Genomic DNA, 21,458 nt, shown 5'->3' with positions numbered 1-21,458 from the left:
ATATATTACATAAATATATTACATTATACAATATATTATATATCTCTAGGTAATTATTATGACATACGCGTAACGTACACGGTATTTATATCACAGATGTAACATTTTCGTTTACTCCATTACCTAACGGAAACACCTTGAATAAAAGAGAAACGCATTTCCCGGAGCTATCGTAGCCGCATTTTAGTTTACCACCTCTGATCAAGTGTTGCTGCTACTTCTCGCTTCTCATGTGTTTAATGATATGTAATTTTGCAACGCATCTTGGCCAAGTCCTTGGGCCTGGAAACTATATAAAAACCGAATGTTTATAATTGGTCAGATTAGCTACCAAGATTTTTAATCAAGCAGGATGTCGTTTTATTCACTTTTTTTATTCTGCGCTACCGCGTTTGTGTTTGCCGCGGCTCAGGATTTGGAGCTTCGTAAGTCCTTTAATCAGCGATTTGTTTTGCTTGCTTTAATAATGTTTACATAATTTAAAATTTAAAATTAATTTGTCTACATTGTTTCTTGTCTTGAAGCATTTAATAAAATGTTTTTGTTTAATTATAAGCAATAATTTTAGACATAATTTATATAATGTACGGCTAATGTGTACATTTTTATCTCTCAAATTTCACGTTTAGTTATGATCATTCTATGTCATTAGTCATTTTCTATGTAATAAAAAAATTTTTGTAATAATTTGCAAATATAATTATTTGATTAATGTTATACTTTAGTTATAAAGAGTTATATGATTAGTTATAATGATACAATATTTTTGGTGCATTTATATATAATTTTAATTTAAAACAACAATTTGTACACATTAAAAATTTAATTATTATGTTTAATTATTGCTAAATAATTGAGGTGTTAATGTAATATACATATATATATTTATTTATTTCAAGATTGTATTAATTACATATTAGTCTTATACTCAATTTGTTATTGTGTGTAATATATAGTTTTATATTTTAATTTTTTAAGTTAGATAATGTTTTTTAATAGACCGCGTATTGTGTAATTAGTGTTATTTTTACAACATTAAGATAAAAATTATAATTAATTATATAAATTAATTTTTGGAGCTAAGATATGATATACTACACAATATTGTATTAGCTGCATTAAATGATTAGTAACTTAAGTTTACATGTGTGTAGATTGATTTTTATGGTTGAGTAGTTAATAATTGCACAAGTTTAAACGTTTAATTATATATCTTGTTATTTTTCACAGGTAACCTCTAATTATGCTAATTTCAACAGCAATCTCTTCTTTCAGCGATACATCAAACAAAACATGCTTTTAGATACGTAGATAAAAATAGAAATGCAATTGCACTTTATGGCTAGTTTTACTATAGAGAAAGGAAAAATGTTGTTAATATCAACTACAAATTCAATGCTGACATATAAAGTTTTATAAGTCAATTTGTGTAAAATTTTATTACAGAATTATAATAATAAACATATTCTAATTAAATACTAGAAATAAGTTTTAAATTAAAATCGAGAAAAGTTTATGTACAAGTTATGTACAAATTATAACAAGATTTTAATGTTGAAATATAATAATACATTATGTGACTCTTAAATATATTTTTTTTATTTTTTGAATATTGTGCGCCATTCTTTGTATTTTTTGGAGAAGGGGGAAAAGTTCTTACAGATGCTTATTAGCATCAATATTATTGACTGTCAATTTAATACTGTAATATTACTTCAAAATTTAATGTGGTATGTTAAGATTAAAAGTAACGTCGCACAGTTCGACAAATTAAGAAATGTCTTTAAAAGTTACGTACGTAATCTTATTTCAGCACTAACATTTTGTTATAACAGTGTATGGCCTCTCTTAAATTGCATGCCAATTGCGGTCTTAATTTTCATTGTTTAAAATTTTAAACCTTGTAAAATGTTTAATATAAAAGTTAACGGAAATAAAGATTAGGTAATGTTAATAAAAAGATGGGCATATATTTTATCATAACTAGTACAGTAATATATAGAATTAATATTTAATATTAAGTATTATTAAATATTAATATACTTATATCTGTTTTGCACAGCTGTAAAAACATGCAAGCATGATGCAGATGACTATGCGTCTTGCTTGAAATCTGCGATAGAAGAAGCATGGCCAAAATTTATGCCAGGTATTACAAACGGAGCACTAATAGTGTTTATGTCAATTCATCTTAATATATTATGTTAATTTGTGTTAATGCATTACACTTGTACTTTAGTTTTAATTTTTTTCTGGAAGGTATCCCAAATCTTGATGTGCCAGTCTTGGACCCATACTTTTCCGAAAAAGAAAGACTCCAGTATGATGCTGATGACATAAAAGTGGACATATTAGTCACAAACGTTAAAACCCATGGACTTTCAAAGGCTGAATTCTTGGCTGTAAGACCGCATTATTCTGACACTTACTTTAAATTAGAGGCTGATGTCAGTTTGCCGACGGTGCTTATGGAAGGTGATTTCAAAGCCGATGGATCCGTAAAATCGTTTCATATTGGAGGCGAAGGTATGCAAATTGCTTTTAATATAATTATATAAAAACTGATTATATATCCGAGTTAAATGAAGCCACTAGACAAGTCTTCTAAACATGTATATAAAACATTCTAAGAACATAAGAATGTTCTATAGATTGCCATAGATATCATTCTGTGCTATCTAGATAGATTCGAATAAAATCCAAATAAAAAATAAATTAAAATAAAAAATTAAACATGTGATACTAATGGTAAAAATAAATTTCTCTATTTAAAAAATTTTTATAATTATATCAATTTTAATAACAAAAAATTTCTTGGTGTTCAATATTATTAAATTGCTTGTCAATTAAGTTTAAAATTCTAATTGTTCCAACAAAAATGTTACATAGTGAAACACAATGTAAGGTTAGTGTGTTATAATTGTCTAATAAAAAACAGATAATATTACATTTTACATGTTTATAGGGTTCTAAAATTGTTTTGTTTATATTTTTCTCTTTCCTATTTTTCTCATATTGTAGTATAAATATAATATCTGCCGTGAAGCGTAAACCAATAACGAATAACATTTCTCTGTTACTGAGAATAGCTCATAAATATGTGATGTTTCTTTTTTTAACATGATTTATTTAATGAAAATTGTTCTATTTCCTTCTTAAATAAATCTAAAATCTATTTCTGTTTCTATTTCTTAAATAAATTGTTTCTTTTTATTTTTAGAACTTAAATTATTTTTATTTATAAAATATTTAATTTTACTCTTTTTTTTATAAACATTTTTGTTTAATAGATAGAAATACATTTTATTAATTTAGCGATTTATTTTATTGTTTTATAATTTTATGAATTACAGTAGAATTAATTTTATTATTTCTTTTATTTAAAGTATATATATATTTATTAATTATGACTTTGTTTGTAATATATTTTAAAAATTTATTAACCTTAGATGATATAAACAATATGTTAAAATATTCTAAATAATAAGATTTAATTATACAGATGTGTAATATTACTTATTATAGTATATTCTTTTTTATTTCAATAGGAGCCTTTAACATTAGCATGGAAGACATAAAATGTACATGGATAATGGAAGGAGGTGTAGCTAATGATAGATGGACCATAGAACATGTTCATTTAAATCCAGAAATCGGGAAGATGCAAGTCTGGTTCAGTGACATGTTTGACGGTAACGATGAACTCAGTAAGTATAATATTTTAAGTTTCTTCACATTATTCTAGCTGACACATTTCTATATTTTTATGAACAATAAGAATGAATTTTTTGTTCGTGACTACAAAAGAAGATGCTGAATGTGAGACATTGTATTCTTTTATTTTTCTTATTGCCGTAATCGCCCGTTTCATTATCTCTAATTGTCTTGTTATATCACTTCAGCAATTCCTTGATAATTGTTGAGAAACTCTGATACCTATGTCGTAATCTCTTGTTACATAATACAGATTATGAATCTGGTTAATTTGCCTTTTACGCGTCGGTATACTTATAGTAATCTGGTCGTTACAGCAGTTACTGATCGTTACGAATTCTCACTTCTAGCCAACGCAGCCATCAAATTTGTCAACGATTATTGGCCGACCTTGTATCGCTCGATGCTGCCAATACTTGCGAAGAGTTGGGATGAACAGCTTACTGAGCTTAGCAATCGCGTATTCTCGAAAGTATCCTTCTCGAAGACGTTCCCTTAAGATCGTTGAAGAGACGTTTCTTTCCCTGCCAGGACACGTACACAGCTTACAATTAGTAAGATTGTAGGATCATTGAACTCGGGATCATTTTTTTTTTAGGCAAAATTAGCGCAGGGGAAACTAACATATTCTTTTATTTGAAGTCTATAATTATCCCGACGTTTTTTTCTTCTCATCGTGCGTACTCCTGATAGTGTTTAGATTTGCACCACGTTGACATGCGTGTGAATAGTGTGACAATGGCGAATTTATTGTACAATTAGGTAACGTGTAAAAATAGATTTTTAGCATTATTTTTAACATTATTAATACTACATTGTGTTATTGCTATTTCTGCTAGTGATTGTTTGTGAGCACAATAACGTAATAAATATAAATGATAATACAAAGAGAGTATTAGATACAATATAAATAAAATCATTTTCCCAAATAATTTTTAACTCTCTTGAAACTTTTCTTTCAAATTATTAATTGTTGAATTATATACATACTTTTAGTTTATTTATATTACGTACAACGTAATAGATAATAATTTATATATAAGAAAATAAATAAATATTTAAACCAACTAAAATAATTAATTTTTATTATATACACATGTATATGTTATATATGGTATATATGATAAGGTTTGTTTATATAAACCAAACAAATAGATAAAACATTTGTTTTATTCTAACAATGTACCACTGATTCCATTTGTGCGCTAAATTTATAATTCCATATCTAAAACTTATTATGATTTCTGCATCTTTGTTTTACTACGATATAAGCAACAACAATTACATTTACAATATTAACAAAAATTATTTATTAATCTTAAATTTAATTGCATGATATTACATTTAATTACGTTTTTTATCTTTGTAAATATAATATATTGTCTGTAAAAGTAACAATTTTAAAATTGATTTTTTAAAATTTATTCTTTTAATGTCCAAATATATCAAAAAAATTTTGAAAATATTAAAATGAAATCAACCTACTATTTAAAAGTTGAAAATCAGCTTAAAAGCAGGGTGATAAAAATGCAAAATAAAAAATAATGCATTACTTATTAATTTTTTAATAAGTAATTATTTTTTTATTCATTATTTATTAAAACAATAATTCCAAAATAAAAAAATCGCATTGATTATTTAAAAAGTAATGCGTAATAAAAAAAATTGCATTAATTATTTCAATTGTAATGCGTAATGAAGAAGATCGCATTAATTATTTCAAAAGTAATGCGTAATGAAAAAATTTACATTGATTATTTTAAAAGTAATGCGTAATTAAGAACCTTTGTATAAGTTATTAAAAAAATACTTTTTAATAAAACCGTAATGCATTACAAAAAGTAATGCATTATTTAGAACCCTGCTTAAAAGCATGTCTACATATTATGCTTATCTTTAATTAGAAGAATGCCTGAAAAGCGATCTCTTTCTTATGCTATACTACATTATTTAGTTCCCGTGCATGTTTAAAATTTATTGTTGATTTTAATAAGAAGAAGTTAATAATAATAACTATTATAATAAAGATTATAATATAGATGTTTTAAGGTATAAGGAACGTTTCCACTGGCAGGTGTCGTAAGAGTTGATTAACAATGCCAGCAAAGAGTGCCGACAGCTTCTTCTTCAGCTGTGGCTCCATCAATTTCAACACTTCTTGCCCGTTCTCTCGAAGGAAGAGATTGATTGCCTCGGCTATAATAATTAAAAGAAATAAAAGGTAATACATTCATAAAAAGAAATAATAATAAATACGTAAAATAGAGTTAATAATTGTAATATTATAATAAATATTATATGTATAATATATATCATAGACTGTATTTGGAAACATCACTCGAATATGCCCCCATCATTTTATTCTTGTTCGTCGAATGTAGAACAAGAATAAAATAATACCCGAGAGTAATACTCAGGTAATATATTTTTTTCCGAATACAACTATAAAAAGTGATATATTTTTTACATAATTTTCTATATTATTATTAATTATTATTATTAATTAGATTTGTGTTGCAATTTGCTTACTGAGTATTCTATTGTTGTTGAAGATCTTGCTGACTCGCATTTGTAGATTTTTCACTGCGAGTACTACGTCAAGGTTATCGACGTTCATATACGTCTTTCCCTCTCGTGACCTCGTTGAGATTGTCCCTCTGACTAGTGCTCTAGCATCTCCGAAACGCGCGTGGAATGTACCGTTTCCACTTGCCGGTAAAATTATTAACACGCCGGAACTATAAAATTTAAATTTGACAAAATAAAAACTTTATCTTTTAAATATAAGATATCAAATTATTTAAATCATGATTTTTACAATTTATTTTTGCCTTTTGTTGCTTTTATTGCTAATCTGTTATTGCTTATGGAATAAAACAAATACTTTTTCAAAATAAATATAATTCTTTTTATATATACATTTTTTTTATATATACAGTCCCAAAACATGTAGGTCAACGCTCGTAAAAGGTAAAAGGGATCGAGATGAATATAAAAGTCCAATATTGATTAGGTCTATCGATAATCGAGATATTAATGTATGGAATCTGCAAATAATCTAATTAATTTGTATCGTAATTATAAACAGTAAATTAATAAAAGCTTATCATACATTCACCATAGATTTTTTCTTCCCTGTTATGGCTCAAGCGGATAAAATAACACTTGCACATTATTTGATCCTGAAAAGGGCCGATTCAAATAATTATTTTAACCCAGAGTCAATTTTAAGGGTTAACAATACTGCCTAAAATCAGGACACATCTGAATCGGTTTTTTTTCAGGGTCAAATAATGTGCAAATGTTATTTTATATTATAAATAATGGCTTCTTTCTTTGTTTTAACCGCTACTTTGGGTCCGCCATTTTGCATTTTCAAATTTGCCACACGGCATTCAAAAGTAGAAAGATCAACGAAAATTTTCAGCACTTAAGTATTTATTTATTTCAAAAAATAAAATATGCAGAGGAGGGGCCATTTTCACAAAAAATGCCCTATATTATATGTATATATGTATGTGTGTGTGTATATTGTTGTGAAATATTTGCACAATATATATCATTCAAAGTAATACTCATATATTATAAAAAAATAAATTTATAGAGAAAGATTGATGATATTAACGTATCGCTTTGTTTGGATTATATTTATTAATTAAGAATTAATTAATAATAGATAATTATAATAAGAATATGATTGGATAATAATAAAATTAATATTAACAAATAAAAATGATTTAAAAATAAAAATATTAGTACATTATTTTGACCGTAATATATTAAACATATCAATGAGTTGTAAATCGCCTAACGGTCTACATCGGATCTTAGTGATGGATATAATTCTTTTTTATTAAATTTAATTTTCTTAGCTTTATTTTAAACTGCGCGCCGACAGGATTCATCAGACTTAAGACACAGTACTAAGCTAAATTTCGAAAATAAAGCTAAGAAAATTAAATTTAATAAAAAAAATTTATGTCCATCACTAAGATCTGATGTAGACCGTTAGGGCCGAAGTACAAAACATGGCGTAATGATTAAGACAGTCGTAGTCGTAGACGTAGACAACGCACAAGCTTGTCCCACTACGACTGTCTTAATCATTACGCCATGTTTTGTGCTTCGGCCCTTAGGCGATTTACAACTCATTGATATGTTAAAAATAGAACTTTGAAAACATAAATTCAAATTAAGATGTGTTTTTTATTAAATGATGTGGCAGTTTTTGTAACAAGCAAATTTAATAATACTTGAATCTTTTATATATAAGCAAAAAAAATATTTGTTAAAGTACACTTCAAAACTGACAATAATGTTACATTCGCCTGTTTTTTTCTTTTTTTTCTACATAAATCATCTGTACAAAATAATTTATAAATACTTATAATGCTTATAATGCTTAATATGAGGATTCTTAGAAACCTCTTACTTCCATGTAAAATGTTTTCTGTTGATTTATTCGTTATGCTAATTACAATATGCAACATCGCAAGCATAAGCAACGTAATGTCAAATATCGTCTTGACAACTTTTTAATAACGTTTTCTAATTTAATATTATCAATGTATTTACCATTGTTTTAACTGTGCAAAAGAAAGTTATGCAAAATTGTATACTCTCTTTTGAAGCATTCATTTTTGGCAGACTTTAAATGAAAAAAGAAAACCACAAACGTATAAACTATGAGTTTTTATTTCTTTAATTCAAGTAGTGCATTTTTTTATTAATATTGTTACAGTGCAGTGTTTCTGAAAAATAAAGGGATGACGCTTGGAGACCTATATTTGCTGACCACTTTTCTCCATTTTATTTAACTCGTATATTGTTCTTTTGTTACAAAGAATTATAAGATTTAAATACCTGGAATAATGCGCGTCTAGTATAAGGGCCGGCATTCGTACAATGGCTTGGAAGGGTGAGCCAAGTTTGATATCCTCCACCGTAAAGTTACTCGCCCCTTTTATATACAGGTCCCGTAGCTGAATCTTATAACCATTCGCACCACCCGTTAGGGAGAGAGTCAGTTCGTCCATCTGTGGGAAAAGATAGAATATGCTTTTGAAAGTAAACTGGCATAATTTAAAACTTTTATTTCTAATTCTATCGCTATTATGTCTATAAAGTTTATTGGAGATGACTTTTAGAGCAGATTTTAAATCTGCAACATTGTCGGATGTTTTTCAAAGTGTACGATTTGTAGCGCGCTACAAATACATAATAAGCTGAATTTTTTTATTTGAAATGTTTCTCCTTGGGAGAAATCTATCGATAAATAAAATAAGTGAAATAGATGTATGATATTGCTTGTATAGTATAATTCAATAGATTAAACTTACACGAAACGGTTCTACTGCCGGTAACTCAATTTCGGGGATTCCGGCGCTCAGGTAAGGTCGCAGATGATGCAGGGCATCGATCAAACAATTTATCAGCTTCGGATCGCTTTTGGAGCATTGCTTCACATATTCGGCTATGAGTAAAACGTTGTTATGCATGTGTTGGCTGTGTATTATTTCAACGTAGGTTGTTTAGTCACGTACGTTTTATTGTTCCAAATGTGAAATAATTACATGTTTTTCGAATATTACATCCTTTTTTATAAACCAGGAGAAATTTAACGTTTTAGATCGCATAAGTAAAAGCGTCAATGAGTAAAAAGCGTATTAAATTCTCGCGTTAAAAGTGAAAGTACTATCTTGTGACGAAAATGCACCTTCAAGAACAAGTATTACAAATTGGTACAGCTGCAAGAGATTACTGAGAGCTCTTTTTCTAACGTTCTTTTTTTTCTAATCCTTTGCAAAATAGTGTGAAAAAAACCTTAGTAAAAAAGTACAGCGAATAAATTGCATAATTAGAGCACTCCGCATGTATACGTACACGTACGTGTTCAAGCACCCAACATACAAATAATATGTTCTTTTTGTGTTTTATTTTTTTCTGAAACGCTATGTTCCATTCTTTACAATGTAAATTTACAAATAAATATTGATAGTTTTAAATCAATAACGGACGTATTGAAATTTAAATAGATGTTTTACGTTTATGCTGAACTTTGAACATATTTGATTACCACATAGTATTTGCTGCGGAAATGAAGATCCGGCGTTTGCGACAGTGCGATTGCGTGCAGAAAATTACAAGTAAATGAAAGAAAGAAAATTTTATTATTTTAAAATTATTTTGGTTTATTGTAACATGAAATAATTAAATGTGTTCATAATTTCTTAAAGCCACAGATTGTGTTTTATTTCTCAAATTTTTTATGAATGTTACATTTACTATTAACAATAAATTTACGTGGCACACTTGTTTAAATACAATTGGCTTTCTTAGCGATAATCAATTATAAACTATTACCCAGCAAAAAATTATGTGTTTATTAAAAGTTTATGAGAAGTTCGCTTAAATAGATGTTATTGAAATTGATATATTGAATTATTTACAAGATGAACATTTAAACATGGAATTTATGAGACGATCGTTTGATTATGAAGTGCTTAAGTGGCTTTTAATGACATAATCTCCAACATTTCTATTATAGTTTTGTCTAAGTATATGTAAAATTTTATTGTCAGCAGGGGATTCATCAAGTGCTGCAATGTACTTTCAACACCGTAACCATCAATAAAACTCTTTATGAACAAGTATAAATACATTCTCTCATTAGCAATTTCTGTTAGTACGTGCCATGCATTTATTATAATTAATAATTGTTTTTGCTTATATTTAAATTTAATTTAAACAACACGATTATAAGTGCATGAATATTCGAAAGATACGCTAACGTGAAAATATTTTGATTACTCACGACTGGTGTCAGAGGAGAGAGTTGCCGTGCAGCCGACAAGGAGGAGGATGGCCCACAGCTTCTTAGTCATAATTTTTCAATACGGCCGCAGCGGCAACGACGAAAACGAAAGTTTCGCGAAAGTTACGACGGTCGGGACTTGCGGTCCACCTTTGCGACTCCAATTGTACCTTATGCCGAAGCTAGGACTAGGATCTTATCGCGATCCTGGGATCGAGGATCACCGGGTACGACGATGAATTTGACTGAAGCGCGCTAAACGGCACCGTTAGAATCGGACTGACTATATAAGAGAGGGCATTGACAGATCGTACTACACTCCCGGATACTTTCACTGCTGCAACATGTATGCACCTGCGCCTCCTTCGTCGTCTGCAACAGCAGACGAGTCTTACACAGGCCGATGACGACGAGACGAAAGTGTTTTAAAAGATATGCGTGATGGAGTCCCCCACATGTAAAGTATAAATCATTGATCGCTGTACATTCGCATAATGAGAAATCTGCGGCTGCGCTTTAATCATGACGAAAGCATATTGCATAGAAATTGACGTTTTAGGTATAATTAGAGAATAAGTTAACATGAATATTGAAGAAATTAAACACAAATTTTGTCTCTGATTACAGGATATTTTCAAACTTTGGAAATCTGTAATGCTAAATAGCAAGAAGATTGAAGGCCACTTCAATCAACTTAAATAAATCAATTCAATCATTCATATAACAAAGTGACTTATTTAATATAACTTTTGCGTTAAAATATCTTAAAAATGTCATTTAAATGTCATTTAAATGTTATTTACAATATTTATGATATGATTATGATAATATTATTTATCTAAATATTTGTTAACCTTTCCAGGACTGAAAGCCTAATATTAGGTTTATAATTAAATTTACCAAAAATACTATGGGGTGCATTTATTTCAAAATAAATTGATGTGCTGTTTTGTATAATGACATTTTACTGCCTTATACCTCACAAAGTGGGACATAATTATGTCTTTGTACATATTTTTTAATATTACATTTTTATTGCAAATAACGTTAAACATATTTTAAAGGTTAAACGTTTTTAACCTTAAACGTTAAACATATTTTAATAATAATAAATAAAACGTATAAACCTTAAACGTTAAACGTATTTTAATAATTAACAATAATATAAAGTTTAAATATAACAAAAAAATAACCACTTATTTTTTTCCGGACCGGAAGCCTAATATTATATAGGCACTGGAGCGATGTTATATCTTCCGTAGTCACTGACAAGGACAAAAATGTTCTAGCATTAAAACTAAGAAAATCGTCTAAAAAAAGACCGGTTTTTTAAAGGTTAATTGTTTTTTTTAAATATTATTCTTTTATTATTTTTCTGTTACTTTTTTAATGTTATATATTTTATATACATGTAAAGGAAAATAATTTTTATTTAACATGTGTAATTAAAATATAGATTAAATATTTTATACAATCTTTATGGTATAATACAATATAAAAAATATACAATATAAAATATACAATATAAAAAATAAAAAAGATTAATATTTATATAATCTTTATATATATTTTATAAATAGATTATTATTCTGTGAATAACCTCTTTATAATCTATTTAATTTAAAATTACAAACATATACAAAAACAATTTATAAAATATTTTGGTAAATTTAAAAAAATATATAAATTGTAATAAATATTTTGTAATTTTTTAATAAGTGATATACACCATTTAAGAAATAATAATAATAATAATAATAATAATAATAATAATAATAATAATAATAGTAATAGTAGTAGTAATAGTAATAGTAATAATAATAATAATAATACCTTTATTGCGTACAAATTACAATGGATAGCAGAGAGCCTAAGTTACTAATAATAAAGAAATTAAATTGCATCACAAATGGCGAGGCGATAGCTGACAGCTGCTATAAGGCCTAATTAGAAAACATAGGGAACAAAGTATAACAATAATAAGTACAGGGAAAAAAAGAGAAAATTTAAGGATTTATTAAAATCGCGATAATATAAAATGAGAAGCTGATTGAAAACTGGAAAATGATGACATTGAACGAATGTCGATTAGAAATGAATTTAAATATTTGATAAACGTAAACGAGAAAGTGGCATGAAATTTTGAGGAACGATACAGAAGAGTGGATAACCGGTTTTGGAAACGTGTGGCGGACGTAATATCGTTTCGAAATTGGGAGTTTAACTGAAGGAGGTAATAAGAAAAAGTTTTGGAATGAAAAACGTTGAAGACAAGACAACACAAATAAAGGATGAAACATTGATATACATATACATTAATATACATATATTTAATGCATGCACCCAAACCGTATATGAAGAGAAGTAATATATACAAATTTACCAACACTTAAGTATTGGAGACAAGAATTTTGAATCTGTTGAATTATGTTTAACAATTGCTTATTTAAGTTGGTATGTAAACGTGTTCACATAATTAAATAATGTCATTTTGTTATCTGAACGATTGAGTTCATATTATAGACTTTCAAGTTAATTAGACAATTTAAGTTTATCAAAGTTTATCAAAGTTAATTAAAATTGTTTTAAAGTAACGAAGTTTCCTGTAATTTATTCTCTTTTATTAAATTTTATATAAAATTTAATAACCTATTTTGATTATGTTAATATTTTCATACGAAATGGAACTAGAAGATTTCTATGAGATAAATTATATTACAATAAAAATCATTTAAAATTAATTCTTCAATCTTGGAAACAATTTTATTCTATTTAAAAATTATGCTGTTTATAATACTTCTTATTGCTATTTTATCAAAAATATTTGAATGGTACATTCAATATTTGTAAAATTTTTTTACGAATGTTTTGAGTTATGAAGGGAAATCTATACAGAAATGTTTTCTTGTATTTTTAGCTTTATGTAATCTTTTATTTAAAAAATGTAAATTTTAATTACTTTTATTTTAAACTCTTTTTATTTTAGTCAGTTGTATATATTGCTTTTATTGAAATTTGAAAGATATGAGAAACATTATAGTACTTGACTCCTGCGTAAAAGCCATTTTTAGATCAGAGAGAATAACAAGAATCATGTAGAAGTAATTTCTTTTATTTCTAATGAATAATTCTTGAAACTGTAGAACTGTAAAAACAGTTTTTTAAGCTAAAATAATAATTTTACATACAATGTAAACAACAGGTTTATGTTAATAAAGTACAATTATAGATGCAACGCAGTAAGTGTATAGCGTATTCTGTATGATGTAACGAGTCATTCATTTGCATTCGATTGCAAGCTATTTGCATTATGCAATGTGATTTCGGCAAATAAACACTAAAATGTATTCCGTAATTTACAATATCTATTACGAGACATTTACAAAATAAAAAAAATATTTTTTAGTACAATATTAGAAAAAGATTCTAATTTTTATATAACCATTGCAAAAAGCTTTTATTATTAAAATATAAAAGTTTATAAAATTTATAAAATAATTTTAAAATAAAGAATCTTGCATAATACATATGGAAAATGGTTTTTGGTTACATTGGCTGAAATTGCGTTATGTTATAGTTTTCATCATACTAAAATCATGCATAAAAAGTTGTCATTGTACTAATAAGCCTATTCTGTAACTCTTAATGACAGTGTCGATATCGTTACATTGTCGTTGCGCACGTATTATATGTACATGACAAAAAAGCTGCGCAATATAGCAATACTGAACTGTTGTTATGAGTTACAGAATAGGTCTCAAAAGTCAATATTTCCTAAGATACAAAGGGTTAAAGTAGCGAAATATGATCACCTGCAATATTAAAACGTATGTAAATTATCTATAGAAAGAAATGTAACTGGAAAAACATGACTGTACTAACAGTTTTTATCGATAATATTTTTTACTTGCAGAAGATATCAATGGTATGAACCTCGTATCAACTGCGCAATTGTATTTTAAAAATGTATTTACTACTCGTGCCATAGACATTATATGAACTTTTTGTGCAATTCTATATTCTTCAGATATTTATCACGTATGGTTTTAATTTTATAGGTACATACTGCGCATACATTATTTTCAAAAAAACTTTATTTCAAGATAGATTTCCATAATACTTGCTGCGCATGCATATATTGGTATCTTCTGCAAGTAAAAAATGTTATTGACATAAAAAATGTTATATGTACATTATTTTTCAATTGTGAGACGATTTCTATCTCGTGTTTATGTGTCCTTTTAAAACCGAACCTGTAGTTTCATAACGTAACATAACGTAAGTTTCAGCCAATTTGATCAAAAACTATTTTCCATATGTTTTGTGCGGGGTCCTTTATAAAAAATTATAATAAAGAATTTAAATTAAGAAAGGAATTTTTCTGCTACAAAATTTTTATACTTATTTATTAAATCTTATATGGAATGCCAAATTACGAATAATTAAATCAGTTTAGTACAATTTACAAGATTTTACTGCAATTTACTTTATTGATGTTAATATAATTTTATAAAATACATCAAATTTTTATATTATAAAAAAGTGTATTATTAATATTAATGTATATTAATTGTCCGTTTTATTATATACTAGAACACTACATTGCGCACGTTTTGCGCGCACCATTTCGCCTTTTTATAATGAACATTACACTTATTCTTTTTCTGTATTTATATTCAGTTTATTTACAAACAATTTTATTCTTAAATAATTTTTATTTATTTTTATTTCTTCTCTCTAAAATTCTCTTCCTCACTCGCTGTGTCTCCTTCTAATTACTTGCCAAACGTAATTTCTCGCTCTTTCTTTTTCAAATCTTTTTCAAATCTATCTATTTATCTATCTCTATCCGATTAAACTTTTTTCTTCCTAAAAGGTATATTTTTTTAAATAAAATTTTAAATTAAATTATAAATTATAATACATTTTCAGGTTGTTCTTAATTTCAAACTCTCTTTATTGCCAGTCAATGTACGCTTATAAACTATATATCTACTTATTTCTTTTCTATCCTACTAAGGAAAGAATACAGAAAGATTATTACGCGAAATGTCAAATTCTTAAATACCTAATATTATACCTTATTATTACAGCTTCTACCTCTCACACTAATCACTTTCTTTATCAAATTTTCTTTATTTCTCAAATACGAGAACTCTCTCTCTCTCTCTCTCCCTCTCTTTCTTCCCCTCCTCCTTCTGTCTTTCTCTCTCACTTTCTCTCTCTAAACACTTTCCTTTCCTTCTCTTTTTTAAATAAAAATCCTGTGTCAAAAAATACGCGATTTGTTAAAAGTTTAAAAGATATATTGAAAAAAAAAATATATTTATTTAGAAACTATCTGTTATTTTTCTTTATTTCTTCTCTCTAAAACTCTCTTTCTCACTTGCTGTGTCTCCTTCTAATTACTTGCCAAACATAATCTCTTGCTCTCTTTTTTTTAAACTCTTTATCTATTTACTTATCTCTTTCCGATCAAATTTCTTTCTTTTAGAAAAAAAAATATTTTTTAAATAAAATTTTAAATTAAATTATAAATTATAATACATTTTCAGGTTGTTTCTAATTTCAAACTCCCTCTATTATTAGTCAATGTACGCTTATATACTATATATCTACCTATCTCTTTTCTATCCTACTAAGGAAAGAATACAGAAAGATTATTATGCGAAATGTCAAATTCTTACATACTTAATATTATATCTTATTATTACAGCACCTTCTCCCTTTCACACTCAAACTCTCTCTTACACTAATCTTTTTTTTCTGTCAAATTTCCTTCGTTTCTCAAATACGGTAACTGGCTCTTTTTCTCTTTCTCAATAAAGTTTTGTTTCTCAAATATTTTCTTCTCTTTTTTAAATACAGTTATTTTAAAACTTTTTCAAAAGTTTGACAGCAGCAAATGATAGAGTAAAGCAAGTCATACAATCTTGACAACCAATCAGCATCGCGGAAAAGCGATGACAAAATCAATAATATGCCTTTTTTAGAGAGAGATTATTTAATTACACAATATTACACAATTATAAAATGTAAATTTATATTTACATTTTTCTAACGTAATAGCCTATATACATATATATATACTATGTGTGTGTGTGTGTGTGTGTGTGTGTGTGTGTGTGTGTGTGTGTGTGTGTGTGTGTGTGTGTGTGTGTGTGTGTGTGTGTGTGTGTGTGTGTGTGTACAGTAATTATACATATATATAAATATATAAGTAATTGTACAAGAATTCTAATGTAAAATTATTAAACATGAGTTGTTCTTGTTAATTGTATAATTTTTACTCGTTCTTCAAAGTGGATTTGATTTCTCAAATGAGTAAATAAGCAATATGTGACCTAAAAAGTAATACTGCATATCGGGAACAGTGAAATTTTTCCGTTTACATAATGTGTAACTGGCCTTAAGTTTTGCTGACGTTGTATTTGTGCGTTATTTTGTTTAATACGGTTGTGTTAGATTTAAAATATTAAAATGTATGCTTATATGTATGATAATCATATTCTTTTAAAGGATAAACTAAAAAAAATGTTAGAATTTTGTTTTTACATGTTTCTTTTTTTAAAAGTTAATTATTACTATCAAAAATCTATGTATTACAAAATTTAATGTAATTTTATACAATTTTTTAATAATTAAAAATTGATTTTAATTATGTTGTAACAAATTCTTGGTTTATGTCTGAAATGGTTTCAAAATAATAAAAAATAAAAACGGATTTTAATCTAAATAATTTTAATTTAAACAATTAAATAATATAATTATTAAAAGACAAAACAAATTATATTATATGAAAATAAATGTTGGCCAAATGTTTTAGTTGTTTCCGTACGTTTCATTAGTACGGTATTCGACATTGAATGCTAAATATAAAAAATTTTCTGTGATATTATCAAGTTAAAGAACAAAATGGAATATTAAAAAATGTAAATATATCTAAAAAATAGTTATTTGAAATAAAAGACTGTCTTTTACAATAAAGAATGTATGAGTAGTTTATCATAGTTATATTTGTAAGCGGAAGGTATCGCACAAAACGTTGTTATGGTCAACTCGACGAAACCGATCATCAAATTGTAAAAAAGAATCGCGTAAAAAGATTGTCGATCTTATACTATGAATGCTGCATTCAGCATTCAGCTGCTGCATTCAGCAGATTCAACATTTGAGCAACATTACTAAATTTTTCGTTGAACAATGCCGTTTTGTTTTAAAAGTTAGAGCTAATCATGTTCGATTGCTACTTAGCTGTTGAATCTGTTAAATACAGCCATTGATTTTTCAGCAATTAATTTTTTAGAAAATGTGATAACAGATTTTTAATCCGATATAAATTCGAGATTCAAGAAGGAGCATTCACGTAATCGATAAAAGTATTAAAAGTTTAATTAATAAAATGTGTTTTTTTCGTATCAATAATCCTATCAATAATGTTGTTATAAATGTTTTTAAGTGTTTTAAAGATAAATATATTAAATGTTAGTGTATATTTCATAAAATATTTTAAAAGTAAATATAGGTACATATACAAAATATGTTCTTAAAATATTTTTTATTAAATATTAACAATATATTATATTTAATTATTTTTTTATGTACATAACATTTAATTAAAACTAAAATTATTTGTGTATATAATAAATGTTATTTATAAATATCTTATTCCCTTTTCTTTTTTAAATTTTATTAAATTTTAATAAAAAGAACAATTTCTTTGGACATCTATGCAGAATGCGATTATCTTCGAAGCACGAGTGCATCATGGTTATCTATATACAGGGGTTCATTTACATATTTACAGCAGTGTACGTAATGAAACTTGTAAGAACAAAACATGTTAAAATATTTAGATAACATAAAATTTAGACAATATCTAAATATAAAAATTTTAATATATATAATAAAATGCAATTTTTTAAATTAATATTGCGACCAAAAATATTTGTGAAATTACTCGTAGTATACTTATTAGAAAATTTATAAAGTATCATTTATTAAATCTGACAGACTTATTTCTTTATTTTAAGAGAACAGAAGCTTCAAAAAAGTTTTTTTTTTTTAGTATAATAAATTAACTTTTATGCTAATATTGACATTGTCAAACACAATAAAACTTACATATTTTTAATAATAGTAAATTAATTCTCCAACCAATAAATGTTTTAAACATGTAGATAAAATTAAGATCGCTTAATTCGGTCTGCAGCAAATCTTGGTGAATATAATTTTTCCATTATTTTAATTTTTTTATTAATTCTTAGCTCATATAAACTACTCACCAACAACTTTGTCAGTTTTAAAACACACTTATTACACTAAATATTTATGCTCAAAATCATCTTAAAAAATTTCCCTTTTTACACTAAAGAAATTGTAAATAATTTATTGCAAGGAACAATATCTTAGCCAGAATAAAGATTTACAATTTTTTTTGGATAAAAAGAAGGAGAATTTTAAAGATGCTTTTGAACATCAAAATTTTGTTTAGTAACTGTGTTTTTAAACTGACAAAATTATCGACGCGTAGTTTATATAAGCTGAGAATATTAAATTAATATTATAGAAAAAAATTACATTTAGCATCAAAATCTGCTACAAACTAAATAGGCGATCTTTATACATTTTATTTACGAAGAAAGTAGAAGAATCCAAGCATACAAACCCTTTTGCATTTTTATTACAACAAAGTTTTTTATCTTTTTTAAATAAAATATCACAAAGTATTAAATTTTTTTAACCAGACTGTTTTTTAATATTTGACTGAATCATCAATGCAAAAAATTTAAAAGTTGTTATTTAAATTTCTTAATTTGATTGTTTGTTAAACCTTAATTGTGTGTATCATTGTAACAATAAATAATAAAAAATATTAAAATGCTAAATTAAGGGCAAAAATTTCTAAACTCTATATTAGAATTACATAATATTTTAATCATTGCTGTTACAGTTAATAATATACATAATTGTTCTAAAAATATCTTATAAAAAATAATTCATCTTGTTATAGATGCATTTTTACAAAAATCTTGAAAATATATACGTATATGTGTCTATAGACTTGTATAACATATAAGACGTGTTTTAAACACATTAAAAAACATTTCTTTCCATATATATATATAAAAATTGTACGCGTGTTTATAAAAACTTATGTATATATATATATATAAAGCTTTTTATAAACACGTGTATAGTTTTTTGCTAAAAAAATGTATTAACATTACATTTAAAATTACACACTTAACAATACATTTAAAATTTTATAATTGTTTTTCTAAAAAAAAAAAATTAGTTTTATTTTATATAAATAATATTTGTATAAAAAAATACATAATTTGTGTGAATAATTCTGTAGCTACCCGCTTGCATGTATTTGTTTGTATAATACGATTAAGAATTTATGATCAACGAAAAATACAACTAATTCTTGTTGAACTAGTATTTCTTTTTTCGTTGCTTTGGATTTTTTCGAGGACGCATTGGTTCGTATTAAACTGGACAACGCTAGACAAATGGAAGACAGCGTCGCGGAACGAGTTTGGTCTGGTGGCTCTTCTTGCTGAAGTGATATCTCCAATATTTGTGAACCTTGCATTAAAAGCTTAAAAGTAAGTAAAAAGTTAAACTTAATTATATATGTATATATATATATATATATATATATATATATATATTATATATAATATACATACGGACAGAAAAATATTGTTAATTTAACAAAATTTTCTAATTATATTAAAATTTCGTCAGTTGAAGAATTTATGCATTTAACTTAAATGCACAAATTTTAATTCAAGTATTTATGTAATTAATAAAAATATATAAATAATTGAATAGAAAAAATTTGATTCAGTTGGAAAATTTAGTCAAATTAACAACATTTTTTCTCAGTGTATATATATGCGCGCGCGCGCGCGTGTGTGTGTGGGTGTGCACGTTGCACGTGGGTGATATTTAAAATATGTTTAGAAAACTTAATTTACATATTTATATATGTGATCAAGTTAAATCATTTTAATAAGATTGTTAATTAAAATTTTAAATTTGGTTGTTTAATTAATTATATTTTTTAAAACTGTATAAATTAATTTCGAATTAAACTCTCTATAACAGAAATTTGAACATAAAATTAATTATACACCATAATGCCCGAAAATTGGTTAAAATTACAATTACAATATAAAAATACAAAATAATTTAAATAGAAAAACTTATGTTATTTTCATGTACTTTGTAAAAATAAATAATAAAGAAATTAATATATATTTAAAATTCTACAGTAAAAGTAACAATGATATTGAAGATAAGCAATCAATAAGACTTTTTTTCTTAAAAATAATAAATTTGGGATATGTATTACTTTTAATGTAAAATTTTTTTAATTAATAAAAGTTTTGATTATTTAACTCATTTTATTGAATTGTAAAAAAACGCAAAAATAATAAAGTGTGTTTATTTTAATTACAATCACTTAATTGTAATACAATTTAGAAAAGTGGTAAATCATGTATCAAATATTATCAAATCTAGATCATACTTGTAACCTAAACAGAAACGAATCTGTACATATTTTGAAAGAGTGTAAATAATTATCTGCATTACAAGTAATTTTTTAAATATTTATTTTAGATTTATTTTGTTAATTTTTGTAAATTAGATGTGTGTGTTACACAAGTTATATAAGTTCAGGTAAGCAGTTAATATGTAATAAGTATACATTTTAATTGTAATTCGAATCATTTTTTGAGTGCAATATGTTTATCAAAATACTGTACCATTTCATAACCGGCTGCGAATTGTTCCGCCTTCAACCGCATGATGTAACGTTAGGTAATCTGGTACCAAAGTTACGCGTTTTCTCTTTTATATCGTTAAAGTACGATATAACTGGTCCGAAATAGAAGGAAAGAAAGAGGGCTTCTCA

General features: G+C 26.1%; 2 protein-coding genes across 2 annotated transcripts; one reads left to right on the top strand and one right to left on the bottom strand.

Moving 5' to 3' along the window:
* Nucleotides 1-247: 247 nt before the first annotated feature.
* On the top strand, nt 248-4,602 carry LOC105835324. Its single transcript, XM_012678476.3, has 5 exons — nt 248-425; nt 2,063-2,149; nt 2,260-2,526; nt 3,549-3,707; nt 4,065-4,602. The coding sequence occupies exons 1-5, from the start codon at nt 353-355 to the stop codon at nt 4,211-4,213; spliced, it is 735 nt and encodes a 244-aa protein (XP_012533930.1). The 5' UTR covers nt 248-352; the 3' UTR covers nt 4,214-4,602.
* Nucleotides 4,603-5,481: 879 nt separating this feature from the next.
* Nucleotides 5,482-11,034, bottom strand: LOC105835316 (protein takeout). The gene is made up of 5 exons (XM_012678463.3): nt 10,529-11,034; nt 9,054-9,187; nt 8,578-8,750; nt 6,244-6,452; nt 5,482-5,910 (listed from the first exon to the last, which is right to left on the bottom strand). The coding sequence occupies exons 1-5, from the start codon at nt 10,596-10,598 to the stop codon at nt 5,759-5,761; spliced, it is 738 nt and encodes a 245-aa protein (XP_012533917.1). The 5' UTR covers nt 10,599-11,034; the 3' UTR covers nt 5,482-5,758.
* Nucleotides 11,035-21,458: the final 10,424 nt, after the last annotated feature.

Source organism: Monomorium pharaonis, chromosome 6, assembly GCF_013373865.1.
Source record: "Monomorium pharaonis isolate MP-MQ-018 chromosome 6, ASM1337386v2, whole genome shotgun sequence".
Classification (NCBI taxonomy): domain Eukaryota; kingdom Metazoa; phylum Arthropoda; class Insecta; order Hymenoptera; family Formicidae; genus Monomorium; species Monomorium pharaonis.
This window is presented reverse-complemented; position numbering and strand designations above follow the sequence as displayed.

Coding starts and splice junctions, on each gene's coding strand:
- LOC105835324 (XM_012678476.3), top strand. CDS start 353: ATGTCGTTTTATTCACTTTTTTTATTCTGCGCTACCGCGTTTGTGTTT. Junction 426..2,062: donor GGCTCAGGATTTGGAGCTTC/GTAAGTCCTTTA, acceptor TGTTTTGCACAG/CTGTAAAAACATGCAAGCAT. Junction 3,708..4,064: donor TGACGGTAACGATGAACTCA/GTAAGTATAATA, acceptor TCTCACTTCTAG/CCAACGCAGCCATCAAATTT.
- LOC105835316 (XM_012678463.3), bottom strand. CDS start 10,598: ATGACTAAGAAGCTGTGGGCCATCCTCCTCCTTGTCGGCTGCACGGCA. Junction 9,188..10,528: donor TCTCTCCTCTGACACCAGTC/GTGAGTAATCAA, acceptor TTTTACTCATAG/CCGAATATGTGAAGCAATGC. Junction 6,453..8,577: donor CTAGACGCGCATTATTCCAG/GTATTTAAATCT, acceptor TAAATTTTATAG/TTCCGGCGTGTTAATAATTT.